Here is a 13,087-nt window from a genome sequence, read left to right as displayed (position 1 = left end):
GAAGTTGGTATGCTCTCCCTCCTTAGGGAAAGGAACCCCATTTGTTGGTACTGTCCTTCCTACCCACTGAGGATGCATTTCCACTTGAAGAGTTATTATTAGTTTTGCAAGAGAGCAAAACAATCTGTTATATTTCTAATTCATGAATTCTAGTAGTTTCAGGAAGTAGGTGGGAATGGAGTATATCACCTCTGTACCTATTTCAGGCTATTACAAACCAGTAACTGTCTGCATGGGACCTCTGCAGTCACTGGATAGGATCAAACGTGGGTTCCTTAGCCCCAGAATACATCTCTACCATTTGAACTAAAGAGAACAGCTGCATTAGCTCTTCTTACACAATTCCAAATTTTTTATGGACCAAACTTTAAAGGGAGTTTAAACTTAGGCAGTCAATGTGTTATGCAGAGATCTGTTACCAGAAATGAGACATCCTTTTCAGTGGACTGTATTGCAAGAGTTTCTTGCTGCCAGATCACAAGCAATCAAAGCATGTATATAACTCTTTGAAACAATGTTTTGATTTTTAGTAGGAGTAATTACTTTTGTTAAAACTGGTGAAGAACATAGTATATTTAGCATTTTTCTGTGTTGGACAGGAGGAGAAGGTGAACAGCCCTCTGTAACCTTATATAGCTGTGCTGGTGAAGGTATTGTTTTTCAACACAACCCATGGAAGCTTAGTGGAGAAGCTAATGACATCAACAAAGTCATCAGAGAAACTAATTCAATCAAAGTGAGTATTTTTTTTGTTTTTATGGGACAGTGGTAACAATATCATAGTTTCTGCAGCCCTGTAGTTGACCTGCAAGGTTTTCATTTTTGTGTCAATGGTGAATCTAGAACAAATAAAGAATTTAAAACCCTCAGTCTCCACAGTTGAACTTCAGAGACATCTAAGTAACTCAAACTATATAGATACTGTATGTGTTTGGCTCTGAAGGAGGGTTTTTTTGTTGTTTTTTCCCCTGAAATTAACACCGCAGATCTATTCCTGGCATCAGTTACTTTTCTGCTTTGTAACTTACTTCATCGGAAAAGAGTAATTGAAATAAAGTGTCTGTTTTTTAAAGCTCTACCTGGCCGTTCACAATGATTAGTTCATACACAGTTTTTCAATTTAAAAGCATTTGAGAAGTAATATTCTGAATAATGTCATGGCTTAGATCACAAGGCAGGCAAGCATTGGAAATGTAAAGCTCCAGTCTTAAATTACTCAACTTCTCTAGTTCTGTTGTTGCAAATGTTAACTCTTTTAAAAAATAAATACATGCTGCTGTAAAGATATAAGTTTGTGAGGATTGTTGGCAATAGTTGTGTCTTCTTTCTACAGCACAAATTGCCTGCACATACTGAGATCAGCTGGAAACCAGATGGCAAACTTTTGGCTCTTGGTAATGAAGATGGGTATGTTTAATTTGTAGGTTAAAGTTGTGTATGTGTTGATCTTGACCAGAGTCAGTGTAGGGAAACAAATGTATTTTTTTGTTACTCTAGTTTATCTCTATTCTTTCAGCTATCAAAACATAGTTTCATGTCAGTAAAATATCTGGGAATACTGGAAAAGGAAATTTTGAATGTGGTGCTGCCAATATATCTCACTTGTGATAATACAGCATTCTTTGTTGCTACTCGGTTTAGTCACTTTTGGCGTGGAGGATCCACCATATCGTGTTAAATCATTTTTCAGTCATCCACTGATGGTTGAAACTCATTTTTGCTGATGAACTAAACTAGTGCTTGAGTTGAATTCAGAAATGAAAAACTCATTTAGTTATGCTATTTCATGTTCTGTCATTCTCCTCATAGAGGATAGCAAAAAAAAAATCCCCTTTTCACTGACTGGTGGTTTTCTTACATTTTTTACATTTCAGTTCAATTACACTTTGCTGTTTTTACATTTACATTTCAGTTCAATTACACTTTGCTGTTTTTACATTTCAGCTCAATTGAAATATTTCAAGCTCCAAACTTGAAATTGCTCTGCACTATCCAGCAACATCATAAACTGATAAACGCTATTCGTTGGCATCATGAGCATGGGAGCCAGCCAGAGCTGAGTTACTTGATAGCTTCGGGCTCAATTAATGCTACTATTTATGTGCATAATCTGAAGAGCATCGTAGGTAATGGTTTGCAAATTATACTTCCAAGTCTCGACATCTTGTTTTACATTGTTCGTGGTTTTTCTTGCTAGCCGTACATCTAGCCATGCTTGATCCTTTTCTTTTTTCTTTCAGAGAGCTCTTCAGAAACTCCTCTGACAATAACAGAGCCTTTTCGAACTCTGGCGGGGCACACAGCTAAAATCACAAGTCTTTCTTGGAGCCCCCACCATGAGGCAAGATTGGTATCTGCTTGCTATGATGGCACTGCACAGGTATTCCTCTAGAGCCATTCAGAAGTGTGTTTTAGTTTCAAGTTACCCATTCTATTGTTCAGTCGGGTTCTAAAACATTGTAGAGAACTTCTTTTGTGAGTTAAACTGCTGAATTATTGCAGATTTACATTTGATAAGCATCTGCTGGTGCTGGATACCTGAAGCATAGAGCAAAATTTTGCCTTTTGCTTTATTCCCATTTCTTCTTCCTACTGGACAAATGAGAAAACTGCTAAGAAGACTTTTAGTCCAGACCTAGGGGAATACATATAGAGAGGCTGGGCAGTTGCTGTGTTTTAGTGACTAATGAGTTGATTCATAAGTCCAATCATCTGTGTTTTCATATCATGTTATTCATGTCATTCATGTACTGTTTTCACTTTTGGATCCTCAGAAAAAGGATGTGTTACACAAATGTATCCATGCAAACAAATGAAGGTCTGTTTTCTCCATTTGCATGGTGACATGTGAAATACTTGTGCTGTGGTTCAGACACTCTAAAAGAGAAGCTCCTACATGTGCAAATCACTGAAGAGGAAATGCGGAGTATTAGGGGAGGATGAGACTTTCTGCATAACTGGGTTTCTTTCATGATTATAAGGTATGGGATGTTATGAAAGAAGAGCCACTCTGCAACTACCGAGGCCACCGGGGCCGGCTACTGTGTGTCCAGTGGTCACCAGTGGATTCAGATTCTGTTTATACAGGAGCAGATGATTTTTCTGTTCATAAATGGCTCATCTCAAAGCAGGAGCATACACGGCCTCCTCAGGGTAAGTACACTCAAACAGAAGATCCTTTCCTGGAGATAAATTGGGAAATGGGATATAAAGGGTTGCCATGATGAAACTGTATAATAAAGTTTTTGTGCTGAATTCAAATCTGACTGCTGCCTCTTTAGGGATAAACTGTGTCCAGGTTTAAACTGAGCAGTATCCTTATTTGGAAACCAAATATTGATCTTGAGAGGCAGCCAATTAATATACTAAAAATCTACAGATTATATCAGGGTAACTTTTGCAAAACTTTTACAGGCAAGAAGAGCATAGAATTAGAGAAGAAAAGAAGTATGCAACCCAAAGCCAAAACAAAGAAGAAGAAAAAGCCAATAGGAAAGAGTCCAGGCAAGCAGGATCTGAGTGACACCATGAATGGAGATGAAAGTGTGAAGGAAATTTTGCTAGAAGAAAATGGAGTGTCAGACCATGAAGGGGAAAAAGAAGCTCAGGAGGCAGAGTTGCCTGATAAAATCTCCACGACAGGTAATAATCAGATGGTCTTATTTCAATGTTTCCTAGATTGCTTAGCTATCAGAGCGTCACCAAGCTTAACATTTTCATGCAAATTTTTTCATAATAAGCTTTTAATTGAAATATTCCACTTGAAGGAAATACGGTTCCCAAGACACCTTTCATAACCTTATAGACTAGTTTGGGACTCAGTGTCTTTAAATAAGAAGATTGTGGCGTAAAGAAACAAATTACTGAGGTGTTAGTCTTGAAACAGTGTAATTTTTGATCAGTGTTGCCTTCCAGTGATGAATCTTACAATGCTTATGGACCTTTGTTAGTGTCTGGTGACATCTTATTTAGCTTTCTGACAGTTCTGTGATATTTTGTTATTATTTCCTTTCTCTAGAAAAGCTATCAAGTTCTATGGCAAAGAGAAGCTTATTTTTTCTATACATAATATGAATATTTGAACTATTCTGCTGTAGGCTTTTCCATGTGTTATTGGTTTTTTTTTTTTCATCATTTAATTCCACAGTGTCCAAGGATACCTCTTCATATGCATCTGATTATTTTTCATTTGGCTTGCCAAAGCCTTTAGTGACCCAGAAAGCCACTCTTGTGAAAAAGGATCAGCCTAAAGAGAAAACAGGTTAGTATGTTTTACTTATTTCTTAACAGCGCTGCATCCCAGCAGAGTTGCTGATTCCAGGCTAATTTCTGGCTGCAGCTTCCCTTCTTGATGTGACACCAAGTAAGTGGTGCAAAAAGGAAAGCGTTTGCTTTTAAAATCTCTTATTAAACGTTTTAGTTTTCTACTTCTTTTATTTGCCTTGCTTGCCAGGTCAACTGAATAGTTGTTTAATGTGGCCTTAGATACTGCCTTTTGGTTGCTAGTTTCAGTCTAGGCATGATGTATAAAAAAAAAATGTGCAAAGTGGTCAGTATTCAAAAATCACAGTTGTCATAATAGAGATGTATTTGGCACTTGAGTATTTGCTTTTTGTCTTATTGTGTGAGGATAAGGGTTTTTTTTGGAACATATCAAAGAGTTCTGCTGTAGGACACTCTTGTAAGTGCAGCAGTTACTAAAATGTGACTGACTTTTCAGGTCCTGACTCCTCTCTGAAGAAGAGGAAGCCTCGTTCAATTTTGCCCTTCTCCACATCCATGGATCACAGATCAAAAGATGAATTGCATCAGGACTGCTTGAGGCTTGCTGCGTGTCTGAAATCCAAAGGTATTGGTCTTAAACTCGGAGTGTACAAAGGAACTTGCTATGTTTGGTTTAGAATAAATGTTCTGCACAAACATGGTCCTTTTAATCAGACTTAGATGTAGTGCAAATGCAAGAAATTGTTAAATCTACTGTTTACAGGAAAAGATGTGGAAGGCATAAATATTTCCAATAGTTGAGTGTAACTGGAGCAGTAGATTGATTTGGCAGTACATTGATGATAACATTTAGTGCCCTCTGTTGCGCCAGCTCTCAAATGTTCCTCCTCTTTGCTTTATTTGTGATAGGGTTTGATAATGAGGGTTTGTCCTCTGACCTCGGGGATCATGTCCACTTGGGGCTGTTCACAGACAGGGTTTCTCTGCACAAGATGATGGATGTGGAAGGTAAGTGGCATAATGAATCCAATTTGACAATATGTGCATTGTCACAGTGACATTCAGGAAGAAAACAATTTGAGAACGATGCTCAAGTTTTCTTTATTGCAGATTAAAGTGCAGGATTAAGAATGTGGGTTCGAAGGAAAGACTTATATTTCCCAAGCAGATGTTAGGGCTTTCAGATGCAAACTTGCAATATCTTAAGTCTGAACAAACTCATTTTTGCTAGAGTATTTGACTGTGGATAATAGTGCTATTGGACTCATGCTGATAGGTAACTAGAAAGTGTGTTTGCTTCAAACAGGAAAATATCATTTGGAGAATGGACATCCAGAGCTCTTTCAGCAGCTCATGTTGTGGAAAGGAGATCTGAAGGGCATCCTCCAGGCAGCTGCTGAGAGAGGAGAGCTGACAGACCAGCTGGTAGCAATTTCGCCCATGGGTATGTTTGTATTTGTGACAAGTAAGCAAACAGAATTAGCTGCCAAGGGTCACCTCATTCTGATTGTTCTGGATTGGAAATATGTTGTTTCTTTAACTGCGTGATGACAAAATTCAAACATAAAACAAATGTAGCTTATTAAGACCTGGATGTTTCCACAAGCACTCCTGGTTTGGAATAGAAGGGAATAAAGACTGATTTCCTTTGGGACTTCTTAGAGGAGCAGACCCATACTTCTAAGCACAAAATTGGTACTCTGTAATATGTTGCAGTCCTTCTGGCTTGCTGTTGGTTTAAATATGCTTCTAAGTTGTTATTTTACTGATTGTGAAGTCCTACAGTTATGTTGAAGCCCAAGCTTTGTGGTGTTTTATTGCCTCTGTGACTTGCAGTAAAATGGTTAAGAAACACAAAACCAGCCTGGAGCTGATACATGTTGGAGAAACCAGTGCTGATGTCAGTCTCACAGAAATCCTTCCAGTTTTAAAACTTCGTCCCTAATGGTATTGCATTCTCTTTTCCAGTTGGATATCAGGCTTGGGTTTGGACAGTAGAAGCCTTTGCAAAGCAGCTGTGTTTTCAGGAGCAGTATGTGAAGGCTGCGTCCCACCTCCTGTCCATCCATAAAGTGTATGAGGCTGTTGAGCTCCTGAAAGTGAACCACTTCTACAGGTTGCTGTATATTTTGTTTAGATTGTTGTTGTTTTCAGGCCACACTAGTGAGTAGCTTTGATTTCACATTTTGGATGTGCAGTACTGACATTGTGCTTTAATATCTGCACTGTGGAAGTTGCAGGAGAGTGTTTACTGACAACTAATCAACTCTGCACACAAGTATGACTTGACTTAAAAAAACACTATTTACTTACTGCTGCTACATATTAATGCTTAAGGTCATGGTAACTGAAAAAGATTGAGAGGAAACATGCAATTCTTGTTTACTCTAAATGAGATTAATAGACTTTCTTTAGAATATTCCCTATGGTGTATTGTGCAGCCAGACAGAGGTGTTAGCATTTTTGCTTCCTCAAGTGTAGGATACTTTTACAGTGGGAGGCGGGCTCTCAGATATAATGACATTAGTTGTCTGATCTAATGAGATAAATCTTCTTCTTTGTTCTTGGGCCTAAATTACTTGAGGCAGTTTCTTTTTAAATATGAGAGAAATGTCACCATGAAAGGAGAAGGTATTTATTTTTGTATACAGTCAATTAACTTTTCTAACTGGTTTCTCTTATATGCCTTAGGGAAGCTATTGTAATTGCTAAGGCCAGGTTGCGTCCAGAAGATCCAGTCCTGAGGGATCTCTACAACAGCTGGGCAGCTCTTCTAGAGAAAGACGGTCATTATTCCATGGCTGCCAAATGGTAAGAGTTACTGCAAAAAGGACAGTATTGATTCCACGCCTGAAACAAAGAAAGTTCTTGGCTTCGTAGCAGCTGAAATCTGGCAGCTTTCAAAAAGGAGCCTGTTCATTATTTGTCTAAGGTGCTTCCTGAGCCTGATTTCACTAGACCGCTCTAATGTTGGTGGATAAAGAAGCTCCAGAGGGCAGTTCAGAGCAGAACGACAGCTTACCAACTGTGGTAGAGCCACTTCTTTCTGAAGACTTTGCTGGAAGTCTTGGAAAATTAGGATAGCAAGACTAAGATTAGGCTGTGTACAAAAAGGCTGTCTGATGTTTCCAACCTTTCTACTGTTAATGTGCCAGAGCAGCTTTTTCTCCCAAGTCTCTTTAGGCCTTAGCTAATATCCTAATGACCTAGGGTCATCCTTCTCCAGCCTAGTGTTTCATATTTGTGGCTACCAAAATTACTAATAAGTCTTGAAAGATCTTGGCCTGGAAAAGTCTACTGTGTTTGCTTGAGGCTGATTTCAGTTCTCTCTCTCTTTTTTTTTCGGTGTTCACACTTCTGAAAGGATTCAGCTGAAATCCAGAGAAACACAGTAGTTGATAGGCCGGTATAATTTTTGTCCTCTTAAATCTGTTTGTTTAAATTTCTCATCTAAGCCATGCGTGGTTTACATGTCACCAGAGGTTTCAGTCCAGACTACTAGGCTGAGTGACTGCAGGCTTTCCTTTTGGAGCTTTGTACCAGATCAGGCACCATCTGTTTGATGTACCCTTTGGTAAGGCAAAGTGATGATAGCTCTGAGAACTTGTGGAAACTACAGATTTATCTTCATTTATATGTTTGTACTAGAACTGCTGCAATACAATTTAAAAATGGTATCTTAGTACTAACCTAAAGCTAATTTGTTTTTATCTCTTTTTAGTTATTTAGGGGCTTCCTCGCCATATGATGCAGTCAAAGTGCTGGCAAAAAAGGGTGACGTGACATCCCTTAAAACTGCTGCTGAGCTGGCTCTGATATCTGAAGAGGAGGAGTTGTCAGCAACTTTGTCTTTCAGATGTGCCCAAGAGCTGCTGTCATCCAGGAACTGGGTGGGGGCTCAGGAAGTCCTTCAGCAACAGAAAACTTTATTTGTGAGTCTAGTTCTTTTCTTCTCCCTTTCTCTAGCATTATCTTCCTCCAGATTAACTTGGCACCCCTCCCCTATACTAACAGTCCCACAGATAGTTTATTTGAGCTAGTTTTGCCTCAAAATATTCTGCTGGAAGTTTGTTGCAATGATGCTATAAGCAAGCATGTGTCTTTGCAGAGGCCAAGGACCTGTAGTGGGGAAGCACATAGGCCCTATGCTTGTTAGGTAATAATCGCGGATGTAATAACATGAAAAAGTGGGAAGGAGTCACAGGGCAGAATATGGGAAAATAGAGGAGAGCTACTTGAGTTAGATTTTTTTTTTGTTTTAAAAATGTAATTGATGTAGTGTGGTTTTCTTGCTCTGGTTTCTTTTTAAGTATATAACACTGATGTTACGGAGGAAGAGGTGGAAGGAAGTTTTCAGTGTTTACATTAAATGAACGAACAAGCTAACTGTAACTCTGTTACAGCTGTTAGAGACTTAACCTGGGAACTTGCTGTTGTGTGGACTGAAGCAGAAAGTCAGATGAGCTTGTTTTGAGGTTACCTTCTGGCCTTAGATTCCCTGACTCAATTGGTATTGTCCTTCGGTAGCTACAGTTGTGAAACAAGCTGTCACCAACAAGCTGCTACTAGCCATGATGTTTTTAAATTTAACTGCTGTGACCAATAAGGGATTTTTTTCTTTTGGCAATAGCTTAATGCTCTTTTTTTGCTTATTAAAGGGACAAAGACTTGTTTTCTGCCTTAATGAATTGCTTTGCAAGTGCCTTAGTGAAAGAAATCCATTTGATCGGAAGAGCCTTTCATCTCCCTGTTACCACAGCTGGGAGTTGAACAAAGAGGCCTCATTTCTTGATATGGTGATGGAAGTCTGGCAGAGTGCATTGGGCATGAACACCACTGAACAAGCCACATGTGCACAGGAGCAGCTGCGCAATATTGAGTACCCTCCTTCAACCAGCAATACACACCCCAAGCAGGTAATTAGGCTTAGATCTGTTTACACAGTAAACCTTACTGTGGCATGTGTAGTAAACACGACCACTTTGTGGTGGTGTGCCAGCCATTTCTAGGGGACTGGTTTCTGCACCCTGCTGCAGGACGAAGTTATTTCCTCGGAGAGGTAAATGATAAGCAGCTGAGACAGCTTGCATAGGTGCCAGTTTGTCTCTGCACGGGGTAAGAACTGATATATGCTGTTCAGTGATGAGCACTGAGATCAATGAGAGGTGCTGGCTGGGTGGGAGTGATTGCGTAGCTCAGTGGTCTTGACAGTGATTCAGTTTTTCAGAGAATTGTTAGTAGAGGCAACTTGTTTTTAAAATACGCTGAAATTCAGAAGGTGTGTTCGTAGAGCAGTGCTACTACAGCTATCCTCTCTGACCCTGGTGAGTCACTAACCTTTGAGGTACTCCCACTTCTTGTCCACCTCCTAGGACACATACAAACACAGCTGCTGATTTTACAATGACAAGTAATGCTAAAGTACTTTGGTCTCCTGCACGAAGAAGAGTGTGTAAATTGCATCGTTGTTAAAATTGCTTTTGGTGCAGTCATGTGCTTCTGGGCTTTTCCACAATGGTAGTAACCTGTGAGTCATTCATACTTTGCAGTGAAGCTATTAATCATGCTCTTGCTGCTTCCTGTAGCTGCTTTTCCATATCTCCCATGACCTGACCCTTGCGACGCTGAGCTATCAGACCGCTACATGGGATGAGGCAGTGAAAAGTATTCTTGGAGCTGTGACCCGCAGTTATGATGCTGGTAATTTCACTTTGATGCAAGAGATCTGCAGTATCCTCCTTCCTGAAGGTAAGCTCTTCTTGCATATCTCCTGGTATTGACAAATAGGGGGATCTTCCTTGTGAGCAGTTATGTGTCCATTAACTCTAAATTTACTAGGCATAATAACCTTTGGAAGGAGTAAGACATTCCCATGGATATGGGAACCTATGGCTCTTAGCAGTGTACTGCTTCCACGCCAAGTCTGTGTCACTTAACTGTCAGTGGAGTTTGGCTACTGCAAGGACTGTTGAGTGATCAAAATTCCTGACTGGAAGGAAGCTCACCAGTGTCATTTGCCTTTGGAGTACACAGTGCAGACGTCTTGTGGCTCTTGATCATGTGAATGTCCTGATGTGCAGTTTAGGATCAAGGAAGTTTCCTGTGAATGATGAGAACATGCAGTCTCGTGCTAGCTAGAACAGAGCATTGTATTTAGAAAGATGCCTGTCTTTCCTTTTCTGCTACTTGCACCCCTCTGCCAGTGTCTGAATAAATGTCTATTCTGGGTCTCCAAGACAGCCAGTTCACTTACCAGATCTGGTCTTTGTCTTTGGAAATCCTTATAATCTATTTTGAATCCTTTTTGTGTTATTAGGCTGTGATAACCTGAGACAGAAACTGGACAGCACAGGTTCACAGAGCATGGATGCTTGCAGAAGTTTAGAGGGCTTTGTGGCTTATGGACTGCTGTATGACCTGTGGTGGAATCCACCCAAAGACTGTGTTGCAAAAGACTTTCAAAGGGCTGTCTTGGATCCTCTGCTGTGTCCAAGTGAGAAGACGGCTCTTGAACAGAGTTACATTTCAGGCTGCTCCTCCCCTGAAGAAACTGCTGATCAATGTGCAGTTGAGATGGATGAAAACCTTCACATTACAACTGAACTTCACAGGTGTGAGACAGAAAGTGACTCAAGAGCTAGCTCAGTGGATTTGGAAGACAGACAGTCAAAACTGAGTGGCTGCAAAGTGCTTCTTTCAGAAGTGATTGCTGCTTTGCAGAGTACCCAGAGAGATATAGCAGAGGTCCAGCAGATTTTAGCAGAGATGATCCGGCAGCATCAGAGGAACAATCTACAGGGAAGCACAAATGGAAGCACACAGGAAAGCAAGCTGCAGCAGAGTTCAGAGACTGAATCAGACAAGCCATGCTCTGACAGCAGCCAGATGAAGTGGTAAGTTTCACAACGTGAAGGAATGGATTGAAGTGTTGCTTTATTATTTTGTGTTTGTGAAGCAGATTTGTTGTTTAGCTCAGATTCACTCTACTCTCAAGCTTATCACCCAGAGACACTTCAACATATAGCTCAGAATTCTTGTGTTTCCCCTCAACTGAACCACCATATGCTTAAACTTACTATAGCTAAATAACTTTCTGATGCAGAGGGCGTGTTGATACTGAGAACAAACAAAGCAATTTGAAAAGGGGAAGATAGTGAGAAGGTCAAGCACCATATAAGAGTTCTGTTTCTTTGCTGAACGATTCTTTGGGTCATTGGTAAGAAAGAGCTAGAGGGTATAATATTTGTCTGACATTCTGTTCACAGCAGAGTCAGAAGCCTGTGCAGTCATTTAAGCAAAACAGTTGCTTATGACAGCTGCTTTTTTTTTTTGACAGTAAAGCTGAAATAAAGGAACCAATAACCCTCCCTGAGCTAACGAAGCAGCTTCTAAAAGCAAACCAGAAGCTAGCAGAATTTCCAGACAGTTTAAAGGTAAGTTTTCAGAAGAGGTGTGGTTCTGAAAGATGACAGTCTTTTTGTCCTTTGAGCTGGAATGGATGATAGGGGCAGCATCATTATATAATCCCTTTTATACAGAAAGCAAGAAGTGGTGACTTTCTGTGCCACAGTTAAACTGTCAGATTGTAAGATAAAGGTGCCTTACTGCTCTCTTGATGCTGGCAGTGTAGATGCAGGCTGGCTGACAGAGGTAAGCAGAGACATCCTCCTTTCCCTGAACTGATCCTATGGTGATTTTTGAGAGACAATTAACACAGGGTGTGGAATTCCAACTGGTGCAACTTTTGCTTCACACACGACAATGCAGTTGGAAAGTACAGATCTCACATGGGAGAACCTGGTAGAATATTCCAGCGTAAATCTCTCTTATGTATTTTAAAAGTAATCCCTTGCTATTTATGATAATTATGTACACAAAAACAATTTTGATAGTGAATTTAGGAACTTAAGGTATAACAGGGCCTGTATGGATTAGGAACTGTAGAAACTACTGAAAAGAGTCAAGTGCTTGAAATCTGTGTCTCCCAGGCTGTTTCATCTCCTCCCTCCTCTGGTCTATAATAAAACTAGAGGTAGTCATGCTGTTAGAGAAAGAAGGAGCAAATTTGGTTAAAAATTCACTAGAAGGAGAGGAAATGCATCTGACCCATGGTTTACTCTTCCAAAGTTATTGTAAAGCAGTGTTTTTAGAGCTGGCTACTTGAATATCTTGCAGATGAACATTCTCATTGAAATAACAAATATCACCTTACATGTCTTCTTGCAGGCCTTCCCTTTCCCTGATGTGCTGGAGTGCTGTCTTGTACTCCTTCACATTGGATCCGAGTGTCCTCCTGAACTACATGAACAGGCATTGGACCTTCTTAGGAAACATGGTTGTGCTAACATTTATGAAAAAGCTGGCAGGAAGTTCTTGATCTGATGTTTTAAGACCAGGCTGTCTCCCTTGTGCTGTCCACAGCTAAACACCAAGGCTGTTCTTTCTTCAAGTGAAAGCTTGTTTCAATGGACACGGTAATTGTTGAAGAGTATTGTTCTGGATAAAATTACAAAAAAAAAAATTCAGGTTTATATACAGACTCTCATGGTCATTCACTGCTACTACTAAATAAGATTGTGCTTGAAAATAGAAAAGCAGTAGATTTTGGCCTTGAACTGTATACAAGATTTTTGTATAGTCTTTCTTTTTATTTGTGGGAAGTTATGCCAAGGGACACTCTTGGAATTTACATGCAACAGAAGGAGTTTTAAGCAGTTACATCAGTCTTTCAGCAGAGGAAAAGTTGTAGCTGCCCTCTGGAAAAATAATAGTTTCTTTAAGCAGTCTGACGTTTAAGCCAGTATTGTTCTTGCAAGCATTGTGAATTTATTTTTGTTCTTTAAATAAAAGTCTTCTACAGCTA

General features: G+C 39.8%; 1 protein-coding gene across 1 annotated transcript in view; it reads left to right on the top strand.

Moving 5' to 3' along the window:
- The window catches only part of GEMIN5 (gem nuclear organelle associated protein 5), a 19,823-nt gene extending 6,736 nt beyond the window's left edge, over positions 1 to 13,087 (top strand). The window contains exons 11-28 of the mRNA XM_026118617.2: positions 600 to 736; positions 1,334 to 1,407; positions 1,945 to 2,126; positions 2,241 to 2,380; positions 2,982 to 3,153; positions 3,415 to 3,642; positions 4,148 to 4,261; positions 4,721 to 4,849; positions 5,134 to 5,232; positions 5,531 to 5,668; positions 6,193 to 6,340; positions 6,916 to 7,035; positions 7,946 to 8,156; positions 8,883 to 9,140; positions 9,810 to 9,972; positions 10,541 to 11,117; positions 11,561 to 11,657; positions 12,451 to 13,087. Of these exons, the coding sequence (XP_025974402.2) occupies positions 600 to 736; positions 1,334 to 1,407; positions 1,945 to 2,126; positions 2,241 to 2,380; positions 2,982 to 3,153; positions 3,415 to 3,642; positions 4,148 to 4,261; positions 4,721 to 4,849; positions 5,134 to 5,232; positions 5,531 to 5,668; positions 6,193 to 6,340; positions 6,916 to 7,035; positions 7,946 to 8,156; positions 8,883 to 9,140; positions 9,810 to 9,972; positions 10,541 to 11,117; positions 11,561 to 11,657; positions 12,451 to 12,606 (3,143 nt within the window). The 3' untranslated portion in view covers positions 12,607 to 13,087. The remainder of the gene's footprint in view (positions 1 to 599; positions 737 to 1,333; positions 1,408 to 1,944; positions 2,127 to 2,240; positions 2,381 to 2,981; positions 3,154 to 3,414; positions 3,643 to 4,147; positions 4,262 to 4,720; positions 4,850 to 5,133; positions 5,233 to 5,530; positions 5,669 to 6,192; positions 6,341 to 6,915; positions 7,036 to 7,945; positions 8,157 to 8,882; positions 9,141 to 9,809; positions 9,973 to 10,540; positions 11,118 to 11,560; positions 11,658 to 12,450) is intronic.

The sequence above is a fragment of the Dromaius novaehollandiae genome, chromosome 15, assembly GCF_036370855.1.
Source record: "Dromaius novaehollandiae isolate bDroNov1 chromosome 15, bDroNov1.hap1, whole genome shotgun sequence".
NCBI lineage: Eukaryota > Metazoa > Chordata > Aves > Casuariiformes > Dromaiidae > Dromaius > Dromaius novaehollandiae.
This window is presented reverse-complemented; position numbering and strand designations above follow the sequence as displayed.